General features: G+C 36.4%; 1 protein-coding gene across 1 annotated transcript in view; it reads right to left on the minus strand.

Annotated features, from left to right (window-relative positions):
- Positions 1–19,926, minus strand: part of MYO3A (myosin IIIA) — a 242,248-nt gene that overhangs the window by 179,979 nt on the left and 42,343 nt on the right. Inside the window, exons 5-6 of the mRNA XM_032244076.1 lie at positions 11,117–11,221; positions 10,501–10,600 (exon numbers count right to left, since the gene is read on the minus strand). Of these exons, the coding sequence (XP_032099967.1) occupies positions 10,501–10,600; positions 11,117–11,221 (205 nt within the window). The remainder of the gene's footprint in view (positions 1–10,500; positions 10,601–11,116; positions 11,222–19,926) is intronic.

Raw genomic sequence — 19,926 nt, forward strand, 5'->3', positions numbered from 1 at the left:
GAAAGCTTTCAACTTTTCCCCATGATGTTGGCTGTGTATTTTTCATAGATGGCTTTTATTATTTTGAGATAGGTGCCTTCCATGCCTAGTTTGTTGAGAGTTTTTATCATAAAGCGATGATGGATTTTGTTAAATGCTTTTTCTGTATCTATTGAGATGATCATATGGTTTTTGGTTTTAATTCTGTTTATGTGATTTATTACATTTATTGACTTGTGTATGTTAAACTATTCCTGCATCCCCGGAATGAAAACCACTTGCTTATGATGAATTATCTTCTTGATATGCTCCTGGATTCAGTTAGCTAGTATTCGGTTGAAGATTTTTGCATCAATGGTCATCAGGGAAATTGGTCTGTAGTTGTGTCCTTTCCAGCTTTTGGTATCAGGGTGATACTAGCTTCATCGAATGATTTAGGGAAGATCACTTTTTTCTCAGTCTTTTGGAATAGTTTCAGTGAGATTGGTATCAATTCTTCTTTGAATGTCTGATAGAATTTAGTGAACATATCTAGTCCTGGACTTTTTTTTTGTTGACAGTTTTAAAATCACTAATTCAATCTTGCTGTTTGTTATTGGTTTATTTAAGGTTTCTATTTCTTCCTGATTTAATCTAGGAGGATTGTATGCTTACAGGAATGTGTCCATTTTCTCTATGCTTTCCAGTTTGTTGAAATATTTTTTATTTAAATAATGTAAACTAAGTATAGATATAATCATCTTTTTCTCTTTTTAGACATAGTCTCACTTCCATCACCCAGGCTAGAATACAGTGGTGCAATCACAGCTCATTGCAGTTTCAATTTCCTGGGCTCAGGTAATTCTCCCATCTCAGTCTTCTGACTAGCTGGCACTAGAGGTGTGTATTACCACACCCAGTTAACTTTATTTTGTATTTCTAGTAGAGACAGTGTTTCATCATGTTGCCAGTCTTGAACTCCTGGGCTCAAGCTATTCACCCACCTCTGCCTCCCAAAGTGCTGGCATTACAATTGTGAGCCACTACCCTGGGCCAGAAACAATCATATTTAATATGTAAATAGACCCTTGTGCCAGGGAGGCAGAGGTTGCAGTGAGCCCAGAAATTGCACCACTGCACTCCAACCTGGGTGACAGAGTGAGATGCTGTCAAAAAAAAAAGAAAAAAAAAAGCCACAAAATAAGTAGAATTCTATATTTGACAATCTTATTTAATTCAATAGTATTTAACAAATAAATGCAAAACTATTCAGTTAGTATATTTCAAAATCATTGTACATTTCTAGCAAATGGAATATTAAAGCGTGCCCTTCAGCAAGTCATTTTCCTTCTCTAGGCTTTTATTTTTGCATTGTTTAATTTAGGGGACTGAAATAAATAAATGATTCTTTACCACTTTTGGATTAAAAACTACTTAGTGAATTTCACAGATGCTATATACTTTCAAACAAAAAATTCATATTCAGACATTTTGCATATAATAAGGATAAAAAATATTTTGATGGTTCCTGTACTTAATATACCAAATGATATTTAAGCTTTTCTCCAGCTTTAACATTCAGTCTCTACAGTGACTCAAGGTAACTGGCTCACTCCAATCACCTCTCCAAACAATAATCACATGATTTCTCTTGAAAATCCATCCTCTCTCCAGTCTTCCTGCCTCTAGATCTTTTCCTTTAAGACTTAGTTCATATCTTATAATAAAGATAATTATATGGCTTTCTTTAAAGACCTCAACGTCACACTGTTTGCCACATTCTTCTTGGCTTTGGACATGTGAACTATGCACTGAGCTCTGTCTGCACCATTTAATCCTGGATGACTGCGCACATGTGTACATACGTTCAGTGCTGGACATTAGTTGTAGAGAGTAGAGTATATAGCATACTTCTCATTCATGGTACGCTATCATCACTGATATCTTGTCTTATTTTTCCATGTCCTTTTTGCCCCATTTATCTCTCTCATTTTCCTCTCTCCTGCCTATCATAATTTCTATTAACTTAAAGCTCTTCAGAGATTAAAATTTTAGAACTGCAGACTAAGATCTTTTAGTTCTAGTTCAAAACACTTGTTTTACAATTAGAAGAACTGAGGAACAAGGAAGTCATTCTTAAAAATATAAGTCCTCTTGGTTCACCTACAGTTATCACATCATAGAAAGGCACACTTGGTAGTTCTTATTAAAATTTCTAGAGCTGTGTTGAAGTCAAACAAGGGAGGCTGGGGCTTCTGTTTTTCTGTGAACTTGTTACTAACATAAAAACTCCAGAGGTTGCTCTGCAGATCCGTTCCTGAGGAGTAGGGAAAAGAGACTGTTTCTTCATTGAGAGAGTAGGAGGCAGCAAGCAGACTTGGTTCTTGCCTTTCACTTATCTGTCCCAGTTCCAGTCCCCTTGGCCCTGCTCTCTCACCTGTGAGACTGCCTTTTGTATTTCGCCTTTTTTTTTGGAGGTAGTTGGGGTGTCTAGTCCTTACAACGAAAAGGTCTTTGACTAAAACATATACCAGTATCCGTAATGTTAAACAGCTTAATTCAACATTGAAAAATGGTCAGTTTTGGAACTCTTCAGCCCACAGGTTCTGCTTCAATCATAAAACTCTAAAATACATAGTCCACTTATTCATGGTTCAACTTTATATAATAAGAGAACTATAAAGACCTTTTTTATTTTTTCAAATAAGGTAAAGATCACCTCCTCAAAGTATAAAAATGTATTCTAGATGAGTAAAATGTTAATGTTTTATATAGGTATGAGCATTAAAAACTGCCAACTTTTAAAATGGTTTCCCTCTGGTTTTTTTTTCAGTATATTATTTCACTCTATAAAGCACTTGCTCTAAAATTTTCAAGATTTGTAACATTCAACTAATATGTATTACACACACACACACACACACACACACACACACACACAATTTCAACCTTAGAGAAAATTTGGCAAGAAAACTACAAAGTACATTTTCTCCTGAACCATCTGAGAGTAAGGTGGGCTACATCATGCCTCTTCATTCCCATATATTTGTTTGTAACTGCCACAAACAAGGATATTCCCACACACAACCTTCAAAATCAGAAATTTTAACACTGATACATTTCTATCATCTAATCTACAGAACCCATTCAAATTTTGTCAACTGTCCTAAAAATGTCCTTTATAACAAAAAGATCTAATCTGGGATTATGTGTTGCTTTTACTTGTCAAGTCTCATCATTAATCTCCTTCAATATGGAGGATTTCCTCAATCTTTTCTTGAATTTCATGAACTTAACAATTTTTTTTTTTTTAAGATTTCAGGCCAGTTGTTCTACAGACTGTTCCTGATTTTGGATTTGTTGGATATTCCCTCACAATTTTATTTTTGGCAGGAACATTACAGAAGTGATGTTGAGGTCATCTCATTGCATCCTCTCAGGTGCTGTGTGGTTTGCATTCAACTTCTCATTACTCGTTATGTTTGCTTTGAGTACTTGATTAATGGTTGTGTCTGCCAGTCTTCTCCCCTGTAATCTTTCCCTCTTTCTTTTGTAATTAATTAGTATTTTGTGGAGAGATATTTTGAAACAATTAGGCTACCCTATTTCTAATCAAAACTTAACTCACTAGTTTTAGCAGCCATTGAAATTTTTGGATGAATTAATTATTACATTGATGGCTACCAAATGATGAATTCTAAAATTACATGATTTCTTCTATCTTTACTCATCAGCATTCTTCTGTAAGGAAAAGCTTTTGCTTTTACCCATTCATTTACTTATATATGCATGTATGCCAGTATGGATTAATGGATTTTTTATTGCATTCAGTGAATTAGTATCATTACCAGCAATGTTAGTATTTTGGTGCTCAAACTGTCCCAGATATAGAGAATGAGAATTGCTTCAAATTGGCTTCTGTATGCCTCTGACTTGTCTCCATCATTGTTTGAGTGTTTCCTTCTTTCAGGGGCACAGTAAGTTCCAGGCTTATCTCGTAGAGCCCTAAAATCAGCCTTTCTCCAAGAATCCTTGATTCCTTTTAATTAAAAGGAATCATATTTAAAAAGAATTATATTTAAAAACCAAAAGCTAAGTGCTAGATGTGCTCTCTTAATGCACTCTCTTAGTGGAATTAGCTAGGTAATATGTACACACACACACACACACACACACACTCACATGCATTCACATTATATTTATTTTTGTATCTGTGTGTATACATATATAGTAAAATAGTGAGTTCACATTGCTATCACCAATTCCAATCCAACATCACCATAATTCTTTTCTCTATTAAGAAACCTGCCTCCCGTTGTCCTCAGTATATCTCCTGATGGTATCAAGTCTCCTTTAGATAACCAATCTCTTCTCTCCACCCTGATCCCTATGCAGATGACTTTCTCATCTACATGAAGTTTGTCCCCATATAGGGTCATCCCCATCACCCTACACGGATGCGCTTCTCATTGCACTTGGGAACCCAACATTCCCTGCCAGCACAGACACCTTCCTCACCCCTCTCAGGCTCCAAACTGCCTACTGAGCTGCACCTGGACTCCCATGCTTGCTTGTCCAACCTAACAGCTTTTGTTCTAAATTGTTCAGAAAGAAAGGAAGGATTTAAGGGCACTTCAAAGTTTTTAAGTTTGGGTGTACTGCCTTACTTGGTGCTAAAAAGTAGGTTATTAATAAACAAATCACAACTTCTCTTTGACCTACATTATGCATTGGGGATTTGGTCTAAAATTGGGCATATGAGTAATAAGAGATTTAAAACCATAAAATATTCTGTCATAAGAATGAGGTCTAAATAAATTACAAAAAGTACATTCTGTACTTTTGTATTGAAATGTTAAATGTCCTATTAGAAATGAAGTTCCCCAGAGAGAAATCCATAGAAATGAGAACTGAGGGCTGTCCTTTAAATTTAGTCTCTTTCATTTTCTATTCAAAATAAGGATTTTTTTTTTTCAAACATTAGTTCACTTGCCTGAAGGGATCTATTTCCTGGGAAGTCATATTATTTATTGATTGATCATATGCCAGTGACAGCTAATACATTTCATTAATAACGTTTATAAGCTCACTTGTCTTTTTGCTCTCTGAGGTGTCTGGTGATATTTTGTAAAAGTATATCCCACTTAACAAAAAACTAAAAGGTTTTCTTAAAGGCTATATTTATAACAAGCATTAGCAAACTGAATCTTACTTTCAGTGTAATTAGATAGCTTCATTTGATATTAAAGTAATATGGAATTCACTCTAGCAAAGGGTTGTTTTCTTTTTTGGCACCTCTTTTGGAAACTCAGATTTTCATTATTTAGCAACTATTTATTAAGTACCTACTATGGGTACAGCATTGAGCTATAGGCTGAGTTGGAATATTATCTCATAATAATGGTAACAGCACAGATTTTCTGAATTACAAAGTATCAGTAATTATACTAAGTAGTTTGCCTCTAGCATCCCATTTACTCTTCCTGGGAGCAACCAATCTTAGGAGGTAGAGACCTTTTCACTCTTGTAGATAAGCAGATTGATGTCCTCAGAGATTCTACGTGACTTTCTCATTGTCATACAATTATATGGCAAGTCCCCCCTTTCCTTCACTCATTCATTTATTAAGTACTTTCAGAATGTTAGCACTGTACTTGGTTCTAGGGACAAAGTGATAGACCAGACAGAGAAACCTATAGCTTAGCAGAGAAAGCACTCAAAATATATGATTACCCTAAAGTCTGACAACTGGTTGGCTAAATGAAGTACAGGGTGTTATGGAAAACTCAGGCAAACAGAAGTTGGCTGGGTGCAGAGGAAAGGGAAGGTTTCTATACAGAAAAACAACATGTTTGTAACTGGTCAAAAAATTCAGAATCTACTCTTACATACAAAAAGAAATTATAATTTCTTCATTTTGTCTATAATGATTATGACCTTTCCCCAGGCTCCTGCTCACTGGCTGGGAGAAAAAGAAAGCTCAGTCAAATTCGATAAATCTGTAAGTCCTTTTAGATAGGGTTCAGTCTCTCTTGAATAAAAGTGCTCCATTTCTCAGATGGCATCCCTCCTCAGAAAGGGTCTTGCTCTGTCACCTGGGCTACAAGGCAGTGGCGCAATCGCAGCTCACTGCAGCCTAGAACCCCTGGGCCCAAGCAATCCTCCCTCCTCATCCTCCTGAATAGCTGGGGCTACAGGTGCATGTGACCATGCTTGAGTAATTTTTTAAAATAAATTTTTGTAGAGACAGGGTCTTGCTATATTGCCCAATCTGACCTCCAACTCCTGGGCTCAAGCAATCTCCTGCCTCATCCTTTCAAAGTGCTGGGGTTACAGGCATAAGCCACCATGCCTGCCCCTCCTCCTTCTTATAAGACCTTGTGTCAGGGAGAAAAGAGAGGGTCCTTGCTCATGGTGGCTCTCTAGTCTCTGGGGCCATATGCTTTTGTCTGCCTAGCTTCTAGGTGCCCTACTGGCCACCTAGGCCATTGTCTGCCTCCAGGGAGCTCGTGCAGACAGGGCTTCCTGTGGCTCCTCCAGCAGATTAAGTCTCAGTTTTCTCCAGTTGGAGCTGAGAACACTTAGGTCTGGCTGTGACTCCTGTTCAGACACAGCACAGTCAGTCCAGGGGATCTGCTCAGTGCCTCACTATACATCCCCTTATCTTTTGAAAAACCCCCTCTAGAAACTATCCAGCCAGATTCTCAGTTACTTTCAGGTTTCTGGAAACTAAAGCTAAGGGTTTGGGGAAGCTAACTTGAGTGTTTCCATTTTGATCACTCATTCTCTCTAGGTTAGCAATGATGCGGCTCACCCCAGGCAGGACTGCAGAAGATTCCAAGTGGCTTCCCCGGGAATGTCAAGTGAGAGTGGTAGTAAGTGTGAGGGTAACATCGTTTGGTTTTGTGACACCACCTAAACGTAGTATCAAATTGTAATTCCCAGTATTGGGGGAAGGACCTGGTGGGAGGTAATTGGTTCATGGGGGAGGATTTCCCTTTGCTGTTTTTGTGATAGTAAGTGAGTTCTTACGAGATGTGGTTGCTTAAAAGTGTGTAGCCCTTCCCCCTTCAATCTCTCTCTCCTGCTACCATGGTAAGATATGCCGGCTTATCCTTTGCCCTTCTCCCATGATTGTAAGTTTCCTGAAGCCTCCCCAGCCGTGCCTCTTGCACAGCCTGTGGAACTGTGAGTCAATTAAATCTCTTTTCAAGTTACCCAGTCTCAAGTAGTTCTTTATAGCAGTGTGAGAACGGACTAATACAGAAGGTAAGAGCTCCTTCCTGCCCTCGTTATCTTTTCAAAAGCTCATCTCCACTCCAACCTGGGCAACAGAATGAGACTCTGTTTCAAAAACAAAAAATCATCTCACTGCCCTGCCTCACCCTGTTTTATCTTTCCACAATGACCCTAGAATTGGAAAAGGTTTCTCCCTTTTTTCTATCCTCTCTTACATAAAACCCCATGGTATATCCCTGAAAACTCTCTCTCCATATGCTAATGAGAAGGTAAAGCAATTTAGACAAGACTTTCCTCAGGAGATAGTCTTTCCTCGGGAGATAGGCTTGCTACAAATTTCTATTTTTGAATGCCAGAAGCTGAATGTTACCTCAGTCATTTTTTTTTTTGCAATTTGCATTTCTTCTAGAATAAATGTTAATATTTCCCTGCTGCCAAACAGAGAGATGTCTCAGGCACACTAGGGTGAAGATCATTTCTCAGGCAAGAAAACAAGAAAAAGCACGTAAATAAATTTCAAAGTACTTTCCAAGTTACAAGTGTAAGAGCTCTGACTGGGAAAGACTGTGGTGCCTTTAAGGTAGTGAAAGGAGCAGACCTGGCTAATAGGTAATAGGAAGACAGGGTACCTGATTAGCACCAAGAAATATAAAAAAGTTATTACTCATTAGCTTACTTTGTGCCAGCACAGAGGATCGTAAGGAAAAATCCTCCCTAAGGGATAGAGGAAGTCATTGAATGGGTTACTGAACAAGGTGGTGGCAGGATCAGATGTGGTTTTTGAAAGGATCCCTCTGGCTGCAGTGTGGAGAAAGGACTGGAAGGAAGGGAAAGAGACTAGGATTCAGAGTTCAGTAACTTTTGTCTGCAGGAGCCCAGGCAAAAGATGAGGGGTAGAACTAGGGCAGGAGTAGTAAAGATAGAATCTGAGGATATCTAACAGAGAGACAAGTTTTGTGACTAAGTTGTATAAGTGGGAGGTGAAAACAAGGGAAGACTCAAGGATGAGTCTAAAATTTTCGTCTTGAGCAATGAGTAGATGTGGGTGATTTTCTAAGGCAAGACACTCTTTATATGTAGCAGATTTCTAGAGACAGATGAGGTAGTATAGCTCCACTTTGGACATTCTGAGTATGAGGTGCCTAGCAGCCATTTAAGATCTTCAGTACCCAATAATGAGCTGATAGTATACTTATGAAGTGAACAGATTCAAATAAAATTTATTCTAAGACCCTTTACTCCCAGCTGTAGCTTTCTCTGAAAATTTGATTTAAAAATAAAATGAGGACATTGATTTTCAGTTTGATTTTGGAAGTTGTGGTTTACAACATCTTGTTCTTTCTGCCCTCAAGAAGTTCCACTATAAATGCACACACCTCCCATCTTCAGGTTTTAATTCACACAACCTACTAATCACTGTAGGCAAACTGAATCCATGTCCTCTTACTGTGGAGAATAGAAATATTATAAACACTATCTAATATGTAATTAATAATATTATGGTGTCAGACACTAGGAATGCATGTAATAAGCAATTGGCCCTCTTTTCTAATTATTGCTGAAAATCTGTAAATCAAATAATTTAAGACCAAAGCTCTCATTTTAACTATTCCAATTTATGACTTTTTAAAACAGTACCATATAAAAGGTTGCCTTATTTGTTACCTAAATATATGTTTTTAGTCTAGTTGATTTTGAAGGAAATCATAGGAATTTACATTTCTCAAAGCTTCCAGTTTACCAAATTTTTCTTTAATGACTAAAAAGTTGTTTACTGATACTTGTTTTAACAATTTTCAATTTACGCTATACTTATTGTATCTATTTTTTAGGGCAAGGAATTATGAGATCCCAAGTTAAATATCAAGTTCTCCATTTGAGTCTGTCTTAGAGTATAGCCAGAATTATTTTCTGGAGAGAATAATGGCCCTTCCTGTAAAGAGTGAAGAATGTTTTATTGTAATTTCAAGCAGAAGCCCTTATTAGTACACTAACCCAGAAAGATTGCTCAAGGCTCTGAATTTAACCAGCAACATAGACGAGCTACACCCCAGTTATTAATAAGAAACATAGACTAGCTGTACCCCAGTTATTAATTAGGAATTCACAAATTCACTGCTGCTCAGTAGTTTTCAAATGCACAGGTGAGAAAAAACCCATGCACATGCATATTTGAGGATACAGTATTCATCCATTCCTCTCTAGATGCTCTGAAATTCATTCCTGGCCTAAGCCAAAATGTTAGAGAGCTATGCACTTGGATATTAAAGAAATTTTAAAACTTAACCCATTAACTTTTTGAGCTTTAGTTTCCAAAATGCAAAATGAAGGAAGATTCATTCATTCAACTAGCACTCAGTGAACTTCTATACTTAAAACATTAGGTCTACGAAATAGACTAAGACACAGTCCTACTTCTCAAAGACCCTGTCTGTCCACCTATATTTCTAAGTATCTTTATATATTTTAACCAATTAAATGTATAATTATAATTCTATATGATAAATGCAAACATGGAAGTATACACAGGTTACAGAAGCACAAGGAGGGATATCTTATCCAACTAGAGTGCAAAAAGGAAGGAGAATAATGACTGAAGGATATTGAGGCATCTTCAGGATTACTGTCACCCACTCTCACAGAAAAGCTTAGTAAATATGGAAGTTTATTATCTCATATAACAAAAGGTCCAGAGATAAGGCAGGCCCCAAAGTTGACTTAGTGGCTGAATGATGTCATCAAATACCCCCATCCTTCCCCTCTCTCAGCTTTGCCTTTCTCAGAGTTGGCTTTCTGCTTAGGACAGAGCACTTTAGTCACAGGTAACTGTGGCAGTCTCAGGCATCACCGTAAGACACACAAGAGTCCTGAGGAAGAAAGAGACCATCTTTTCCTGTGTCTCCTTAGGAGGGAAGAAACACTCCCAGATGATAATGAAAATTTCCCCTCACATCTCAAAATCCTGAATTTGGATATACGTCCATTTGCAAAGCAATCAGTAGTAGGAACCAGGAGATTGCCATTATAGGCTTACAGTAATCATTTGAGATGCTGTCTGTTTTAGAGGATCAACTATTCATGTTACTACACTGGTGTTACACAAACTAGCTGACTTGAAAGAAGTCACTCTTTCTTCTGGGAATCTCATTTGCCAAATTATCTCTGTACTTCTTACCTCAATAAGATATTACTGATTTTTCCTCTACTTTAATACCTAGAAAGGAAAGCCATTCAAAAAAGATCAAATCACATCATACTAGTTCATTATGCAGTTAAAACTCACGCATTTTGAACAAAACTTACCAAAATCTACTAGTTTCACTCCGCCTTCAGTGGTCAACAGAATATTATTTCCTTTCACATCTCTGTGGATAGTTTTGTTGTTATGCAAATGTTGAAGTCCCTAGAAGATGGGAAATATATAATGATATAATGACTCTTAACAAAAGCATCAAATTACAAAAATTTTTAGATGATGTACTTGTACAAAATCAATAGGAAACATGTTAAAATTAACATTCAGACACTCAAATGTTTCACATTGAGTTAGTCACATCAAAGTACATCATTTTCACTTTGAAATATCGTATTACAAATGTGTTCATTTCAATGGAAGAAAATATTTCATATACTTATTTAAGATAATGGCCAAAAAATCCTGTTATTAGTTTTCTACCTTCATCACTATCACAGTCTCAGAAATATACTTAAGAGGTCAGAATTCAAGATCCTGTTAGCATAACGAGAGTAGATTTATAGTGGAAAAGAAGAATTAGCTATGCTGAACATGTCAGATTTTGCATATATTCTTGCATCAATAAATAACTAATGTAGTGGCATTTTTCTAAAAATAGATCTACTTTTTTTTTTAACTGAAGCTGCTTCATAATTAATGCACAAACAATTTAAATTGCCTTACCATTAGTGCTTCATGTAAAATATAGGCAATTAGAGGCTCACTCATTCTTTCACCCCTCTTCAGAAATCCTTTCACAAGGTCAGTCACTGATCCGCCATTGCACAGCTAAACAAGAATATTTTAAGATGGATATGAAAATACATGTGACATTCTATGTTCTTGCTAGAAAATGTTTTCCAAAAATTTTTAAAAGTGTTCCAATGTTTTATTTCAAATGATTAATGCCATTGTCTTTATGGTTTAATAAATACAATGAACATATAAACTTATACTTGTGTAAAATTAGTTCCTAGAACACAATTTTCAAATGAATCAATTTTTAGAAAATAAATTTGGAGAAGCATTGGAGCTTGATTTTCAAATTCAAGGATAAGAATTATGATTCTACAAACTATTCTCAAATTTTAGGATCTAAGGCTTAAAAGCATTATTGATTACTGATAGTTTAATCAATAATGCGATAGATTCTATCACCTCAAAACACAGTTATGTATTGTTTTGTATGTATATTAGTTTAAAAATTGACAAAATTTCAGAATACATTGAAGTGAGGATTACAAATAATATTTTAGAAAACTATCTAGAATATCATGTACCCATATGTACTTTAGCATCCTCCTTCCCCTCCCCACCCCCAAAACAGGGAGAATGTACATAGAAAAACAGGAGGAAGGAATAGGGTAGGGGATTTTTCCACATCTGTGTTCTCCAAACTTAGGTAACATTAAATTCCACAGAAAACTATCAAAAGAACTATATGTTTGCAGAACAAAGAAATACTGATATTAGCAGCAAATATTAGTAGAAGAGGGAAGATAACTGGATAAATGGCCCTGGAACAAGAGAACGTCCCAGTGAAGCACTGACCCCACGATTCCTGGATCCTCCAGTCCCTAATCCTTTAGTCTTTGCCTTCAGCCTTGCCACACCTCCCAGGGCTCCTTTCTGACTGTGGTTCTCCTGTCCACCACCCTGACATTCCAGGCCTCCTCCTTTCCCATCTGCTTGAGAACTGAAGAAACCATCATTTCCCTGAATCTCTTCTAACCCAAGTCAAAAGGTGGGAGCAGATATGTGTATTTTTATTATCCTATTTGAAAAACTAAATACATTTTCTCATTCCGTTTTTCCTGATATGGTGATTAGATTTTATTGGATGCCTGGACACTTCTGGAATATTGTGGATTAGATAATAATAGTTAAGATGTATAGCATACTTACTTTGTGCCAGGCACATTTCTAATCAGTTTAATGATTACCTCTAAAGCTCACCACCAACATCTTCATATTAAAGATTAACAAACAGAGGCACATTTACAAGTGGTGTATTTCTTCATTACAAGAAAACTTCTTTCAGGTCATACAGAAGCCTGCACAGCCTGGCATTACATGACCTGCATCTTTCTTCTGTATCAGAAAAGGGAATACCCTTGTAGTTGCATAAACAAAAGAGTGTTGCTGTCCTGGAAGCAGAATACAAGGTCAGACTGGCTCCACTGTGGCCTAGCATTAGTGGCTCACAGAATTACTCAAAATTGACTGAAAAATTGTGTCTTTTAAATGGCAAACTGTTTATGTAGAAACAAAAAGCAAACAAACAAACAAAAAAAAAACAAGCAAAAAAACTAAGTTTGGCTGGGTGCAGTGGCTCACATCTGTAATCCAGCACTTTAGGAGGCCAAGGTGAAAGGATCACTCGAGGCTAGGAGTTAGAGACCAGCCTGGGCAACACAGCAAGACCTCTGTCTCTAAAAAAATTTTTATAAAAATTAGCCAGGCATAGTGGCACATACCAGAGGTTCAACTATTTGGTAGGCTGAGGCAGAATTGCCCGAGCCTAGGAGTTCGAGGCTGCAGTGAGCAACTGCACTACAGGCTGGGCCACAGAGTGAGACCCTATCTCTAAAAAAAAAAGTAATAAATAAAAACCCTAAATTTTTTAAACTTCTAAAAATCACTGTAGGGAGACTAAATTTATCTTTGTATTTCTCCAAAGTGTGGCCTGTATTTAGTTGTACCTTCTACAGTTGACTATTATGATAATACAGGAGTAAATATGTGGCTTATTTGACTTAGCATAATGCATTTCAGATTCGTCTACACTGTTGCACATTCTTTTTCTAAATGCCTTTTTTTTTTTTTTTTTTTTTTTGAGACGGAGTTTTGCTCTTGTTACCCAGGCTGGAGTGCAATGGCGCGATCTCGGCTCACCACAACCTCCGCCTCCCGGGTTCAGGCAATTCTCCTGCCCCAGCCTCCTGAGTTGCTGGGATTACAGGCACGCGCCACCATGCCCAGCTAATTTTTTTGTATTTTTAGTAGAGACGGGGTTTCACCATGTTGACCAGGATGGTCTCGATCTCTTGACCTCATGATCCACCCGCCTTGGCCTCCTACAGTGCTGGGATTACAGGCTTGAGCCACCGCGCCCGGCCGCCATTTTAATTTTTTAAATTCTATTTTGATGCTGAGTATTCCACTGAATGAGTGAACCACTTGTTTATCCATTTATAAAATTGAAAGTCATTTGAATTGTTTTCAGTTTTTGGCAATTATAAGTAAAACTACTATGAACATTCACATAGAGGTTTTGATGTGAATATACATTTTTATTTCTCTTGGGTAAATACAAAGAGAGGAAACTGCTGAATCCTATGGGTTATATATTTAACTGTCTCTGCATCTGCCAGAATTTCCCACAGTGGCTATAGCTATACCATCTGCAGCCCGTCTAGCAGTGCATGAGAATTCTAGCTGTTCCACATCTTCATCAGCACTTGACATAGTGAGGTGTTTCATTAAAATCATTCTATTTTTTAATTTACTTGTTTTATTTATTATTATTATTTTTAAATTTCAGTAAATTTTTGGAGAACAGGTAGTGTTTGGTTACATGAGTAAGTTCTTTAGTGTTGATTTCTGAGATTTCAGTGCACCTATCACCCGAGCTGTGTACACTGTACCCAATGTGGTTGTCTTTTTTCCCTCACCCTCACCCCCACACTTTCCCTCATGTCCCCAAAGTCCAACATATCATTCTTTGCTTTTGTGTCCTCATAGCTTAGCTCCCACATATGAGTGATAACCTATGATGTTTGGGTTTCTATTCCTGAGTTACTTCACTTAGAATAATGGTCTCCAATTCCACCCAGGTTGCTGTGAATGCCATTATTTCATTTCTTTTAATGGCTGAGTAGTATTTGATCATATATATATATATATGTGTGTGTGTGTGTGACTGATATATATACACACATAATATATATAACGTTTGTATATACATGACATATATCACATATATATGATCTATCTATCTATCTATCTATATATATATGTCACATTTTCTCTATTTACCTGTTTATTGATGGACATTTAGGCTAATTCCATGTGATTGCAATTGCAAATTGTGCTGCTATAAACATGCGTGTACAAGTATCTTTTTCATATAATGATTTCTTTTCCTCTGGGTAGATACCTAGTAGTTGGATTGTTGGATTAAATGGTAGATTTACTTTCAGTTCTTTAAAAAATATCCACACTGTTTTCCATAGTGGTTCCATAGTGGTGTTGATGGGTGTATAAAAGTGTTCACTTTTCACCACATCCACGCCAACATCTATTATTTTTAAATTTTTTTATTATGGCTATTCTTGAAGGAGTGAGGTGCCATTGCATTGTGATTCTGATTTGCATTTCTCTGATAATTAGTGATGTTGGGCATTTTTTCATATGCTTGTTGGCCATTTGGATATCTTCTTTTGAGAACTGTTTATTCAGGTCCTTAACCCATTTTTTGATGGGATTGTTTTTTTCTTGCTGATTTGAGTTCTTTGTAGATCCTGGATATTAGTTCTTTGTTGGATACATAAATTTTGAAGATAGTCTCTTACTCTGTGGGTTGTCTGTTAACACTACTGATTATTTCTTTTGCTGTGCAGAAGCTTTTTAGTTTAATCAAGTCCCATCTATTTATCCTTGTTTTTTTGCATTTACTTTTGGGTTCTTGGTAATGAAGCCTTTGCCTAAGTCAATGTCTCAAAGGTTTTTTCCCATATTATCTTCTAGAATCTTTATAATTTCAGGTCTTAGATTTAAGTCTTTGATCCATCTTGAGTTGATTTTTGTGTAAGGTGAGAGATGAGGATCCAGATTTACTCTTCCACCTGTGGCTTGCCAATTATCCTAGCACCATTTGCTGAATAGAGTGTCCTTTCTCCACTTTATGTTCTTGTTTGCTTTGTCAAAGATCAGTTGGCTATAAGTATTTGGCTTTATTTCTCGGTTCTCTATTCTGTTCCATTGGTCTATGCGCCTATTTTTATATTAATACCATGATGTTTTGGTGATTGTGGCCTATAGTATAGTTTGAACTTGGATAATGTGATGTCTCCAGATTTATTCTCTTTGCTTAGTCTTGCTTTGGCTATTTGGGCTCTTTTTTGGTTGCATATAAATTTCACGATCATTTTTTCTAGTTCTGTGAAGAATGATGGTGGTATTATGACGGGAATTGTACTGAATTTGTAGACTGCTTTTGGCAGTATGGTCATTTTCACAATATTGATTCTACATATCCATGGGCATCGGATGTGTTTCCACATGTTAGGAATAATAAGTTCCTCTTTAAAAGGTTTAATTATGTAATGTTTTTATCCTTTGTTCAAAAGCCTAACCTCCTTGTACTTTCTTATTTCCAGCCTGCAAACCACCCTCCCACTCTCTAGTTGTGCCTGGACATGCCTTGCACTATAATGAACAAACCACTCCAACCCCTCCTTCTCTTATAAATTATGTGCTTACCATGTTCAAAAAAGTTTAAGTCTTAGCCAACTGGGATCGACTTAGATTGTGTGGTCCAACCTAGACAACAGGGGATGGACACAGGGAAAGGAACTGCATTAGGGATAAAAACTCCTTCTCTCCTTTGTTCAGTGAGCTCTTGCAATCGTAACTGATGCAGGCAGCACTTTCTGCAGAAGTAAATTGCCTTGCTGAGAAAATTTTTTCCCTAAGTGCTAATTTTTCTTTACAGTACCAAGCATTTGTTTCCAACATTTCAGCACCGTTTTGTAGTTTTCCTTGTAGAGGTTTCTCACATCCTTGGTTGGATATATTCCTAAATATTTTATTTATTTATTTTTGTGGCTTATTGTGAAAGAGGTTGAGTTCTTGATTTGATTCTCAGCTTAGCTGCCACTAGCATACAGTAGAGCCACTGATTTGTGTATATCAATTTTATACCTTGAAACTTTGCTGAATTCATTTACCAGTTCTAGGAGTTTTTCAGATGAGTCTTTGGAGTTTTCTAGTACAAGATCATATCATCAGCAAACAGTGACAGTTTGAATTCATCTTTACTAATTTGGATGCTCTTTATTTCTTTCTCTTGACTGATTCCCCTGGCAAGGAATTTCAGTACTATGCCGAATAGAAGTGAAAGTGGGCATCCTTGACCTGTTCCAGTTCTCAGGGGGAATGCTTTCAACTTTTCCCCATTCAGTATAATGTTGGCTCTGGGTTTGTTGTAGATGGCTTTTATTACCTTAACGTATGTCCTTTCTATGCCAATTTTGCTGAAGGTTTTAATCATAAAGTGATGCTGGATTTTGTCAAATGCTTTTTCTGCATCTATTGAGATAATCATGTAGCTATTTTTAATCTGCTTATGTGATGTGTCATATTTATTGACTTACATATGTTAAACTATCCCTGCATCCCTGGTATGAAACCCACTTGATCATGGTGTATTATTTTTTTAGTACGCTGTTGGATTCAGTTTGCTAGTATTTTGCTGAGGGTGTTTCCATCTATGTGCATCAGTATGTCGTTTTCTTCTGGTCTGCAGTTTTTGTTGTTGTTGTTATGTCCTTCCCTGGTTTTGGTATTAGTGTAATACTGGCTTCACAGAATGATTTAGGGAGAATTCCTTCTCTATATATATTTTGGAATAGTACCAATAGTATTGGTACCAAATTCTTCTTTGAATGTCCGATAGAATTCAGCTGTGAATCTGTCTAATCCTGGCCTTCTTTTTTGGGGGGCAGTGGTTGGCAATTTTTTTTATTACCATTTCAATCTCACTGCTTGTTATTGGTCTGTTCAGAGATTCTATATCTTCCTGGTTTAATCTAGGAAGGTTATATATTTCCAGGTATTTATCCATCTCCTCTAGATTTTCTAGTTTATGTGCTCAATGGTGTTCATAGAATCCTTGAATAATCTTTTGTATTTCTCTGGTTGCAGTTATAATATCTCCCATTTCATTTTGAATTGAGCTTATTTCAATATTTTCTTGGTTAATCTTGGTTGAACCAGCTTTTTTTTTTTTTAATTCCATTTAATTCTATTTTGATCTTCATTATTTCTTTATTTCTGCTGGGTTTGGGTTCAGATTGTTCTCACTTCTACAGTTCTGTGAGATGTAACCTAAGATTGTAGATTCGTATTCTTTCATACTTTTTGATGTAGGCATTAAATGGTATGAACTTTCCTCTTAGCACTGCTTTCACTGTCTCGCAGAGGTTTTAATAGATTGTGTTACTATTATGGTTCAGTTTAAAGAATTTTTAAATTTCCATCTTGATTTCATTGTTGTCCCAATGATCATTCAGGAGCAGGTTATTTAATTTCCATGTATTTGCATGGTTTTTAAGGTTTCTTTTGGAGTTTATTTCCAATTTTATTTCACTGTGGTCTTGATATGGCTTTAACGACTAGAGGAACATCAGAGTTTTTGGTTTTGTGCCAATAGGATTAACAACATGGACACACATGGAGTGGTGTTCAGAAGCAAAACATTTAATAGGCAAGCAAGAAGGAAGTAAGAAGAGAACAGCTTCCCCATACAGAGACATGGGATGGGGGCTTGGAACAAAAATAAACTCTGTGTGTGGCAGAAAAGCAGTTTATAACATTGGGAGGCTGGAGGAGGCCATGTCTGGCTTGCATAGGGCCCAGGTGATTGGTTTGACTAGGTGTGTTACTTATGTAGCCAGTGAAAAACCTGGCCTCTTTACCTTAACCCTTTAATATACAAATGCAGGTTGGTAATGATGTTTTGAACACATATTGTTATTTTACACTTGGCGCTGGTGGTGACAAGGAGAAGATGGTGGGAATCGCCATATTGAGTGAACCCAATTTTTAATGGCTGGCATTTGCCAGCCTGGTCTTTCAGGCTGCCTCTTCTATTAGAAAAGAGATGGTTTGGGGGTTGTGTCTTATTACAGGAAAATTTCCACTGAGATCCCTTACCCTTACTATCTGCATAAAATAATTTTTTATTAACTCCTGTATTAGTCTCAGAGAGTACTTGATATAATTTTGATTTTCTTAAATCTACCAAGACTTGTTTTCTGGCCTATCATATGGTCTGTCTTGCAGGATGTTCCATGTGCTGATGAACAGAATGTATATTCTGCAGTTGTTGCATAGAATGTTCTGTAAATATCTCTACTTGTTGTGGAGTATAGTTTAAGTCCATTGTTTCTTTGTTGACTTTCTGTCTAGTGGAGTATTAAAGTCCTCCACTATTATTGTGTTGCTGTCTATCCCATTTCTTAGGTCTAATAGTAATTGTTTTATAAATTTGGAAGTTACAGTGTTAGATGCATATATATTTAGAACTGAGATTTTAATGGAGTATCTTTTTCCACCTCTTTACCTTAAGTTTATGTGAGTTCTTATGTTTTAGATGACTCTTCTGAAGAGAGCAGAAACTTGTTTGGTAAATTTCTATCCATTCTGTCATTCTGTATCTTTTAAGTGGAGCATTTAGGCCATTTACATTCAATACTAGTATTGAGATGTGAGGCACTATTCTATTCATCATGCTATTTGTTGCCTAAATACCTTGATTCTTTTTCACTGTGTGATCGTTATATAGGCTCTTTGAGATTTATGCATAAAGTTGTCAAAATCCATAAAATGTATAGTATAGCACTAGTGAAACCTAATGTAAACTATGGACTTCAGTTAATAATAATATATCATCCTTCGCTCAATTGCAACAAATATAACACACTAGGGCAAGATAAAGCTTATGTAGCTTTCTACTTTCTGCTCAATTTTTCTGCAAACCTAAAACTGCTCAAAAAATAAAGTGTACCAATTTGTTTAAAAAATATAGTTGCCAACACCAAGAATATACAAAAAGGGCCTAAAATAATAAATATGAAGCACACAAAACTAATCCAAGTTCAATACAAATGAATGTCTTGAATGTCTTCTCCAGAATAAAATCATTCTACTCATGACTGAATTTTATATCCAGTACATTTTTACACAGGTGAGGTACTGACACAGAAAATGTCTTACTATTATTTACATATAAATTTTTTCATAATGTAATACTTTTGATTAAGAAAATGGATGTTTAGAAGACTCATAATTTATTCCTTTAAAATCAACAAGTATTTATTTAATTATTACTATATGCAAAGCACTGAGTAGGTGCTCAAGTGCATCACAGATGACTAGGACAGTTTCTGTTCTCAAAAGGCTTAAAATACAATCAGTATAGGGAGGAAATTGTTGTCGTTGTTGTTTGTTTGTTTGTTTGCTGGCCTGGAGGATATTTTATAAACATTATGTGGGTTTCTTTGCTTGTTTTTTTGTTTGTTTGTTGTTGTTGTTGTTTGTTTTGTTTTGCCTGTGGAAGATTTTTTTACCCAGTGGACACTTCACAATGTTTGAAATTATGTTTTATTGACAAGGCTGTGAAACTGCTATTGGCATCTAAAGGCCAGGAATGCTGCTAAACATCCAATAGTGCACAGGAAAGGCCGCCCACAACAACTATCCAAGCCAAA

The sequence above is a fragment of the Sapajus apella genome, unplaced genomic scaffold (assembly GCF_009761245.1).
Source record: "Sapajus apella isolate SASKATOON/1434 unplaced genomic scaffold, GSC_monkey_1.0 scaffold53, whole genome shotgun sequence".
In the NCBI taxonomy this organism is placed as follows: domain Eukaryota; kingdom Metazoa; phylum Chordata; class Mammalia; order Primates; family Cebidae; genus Sapajus; species Sapajus apella.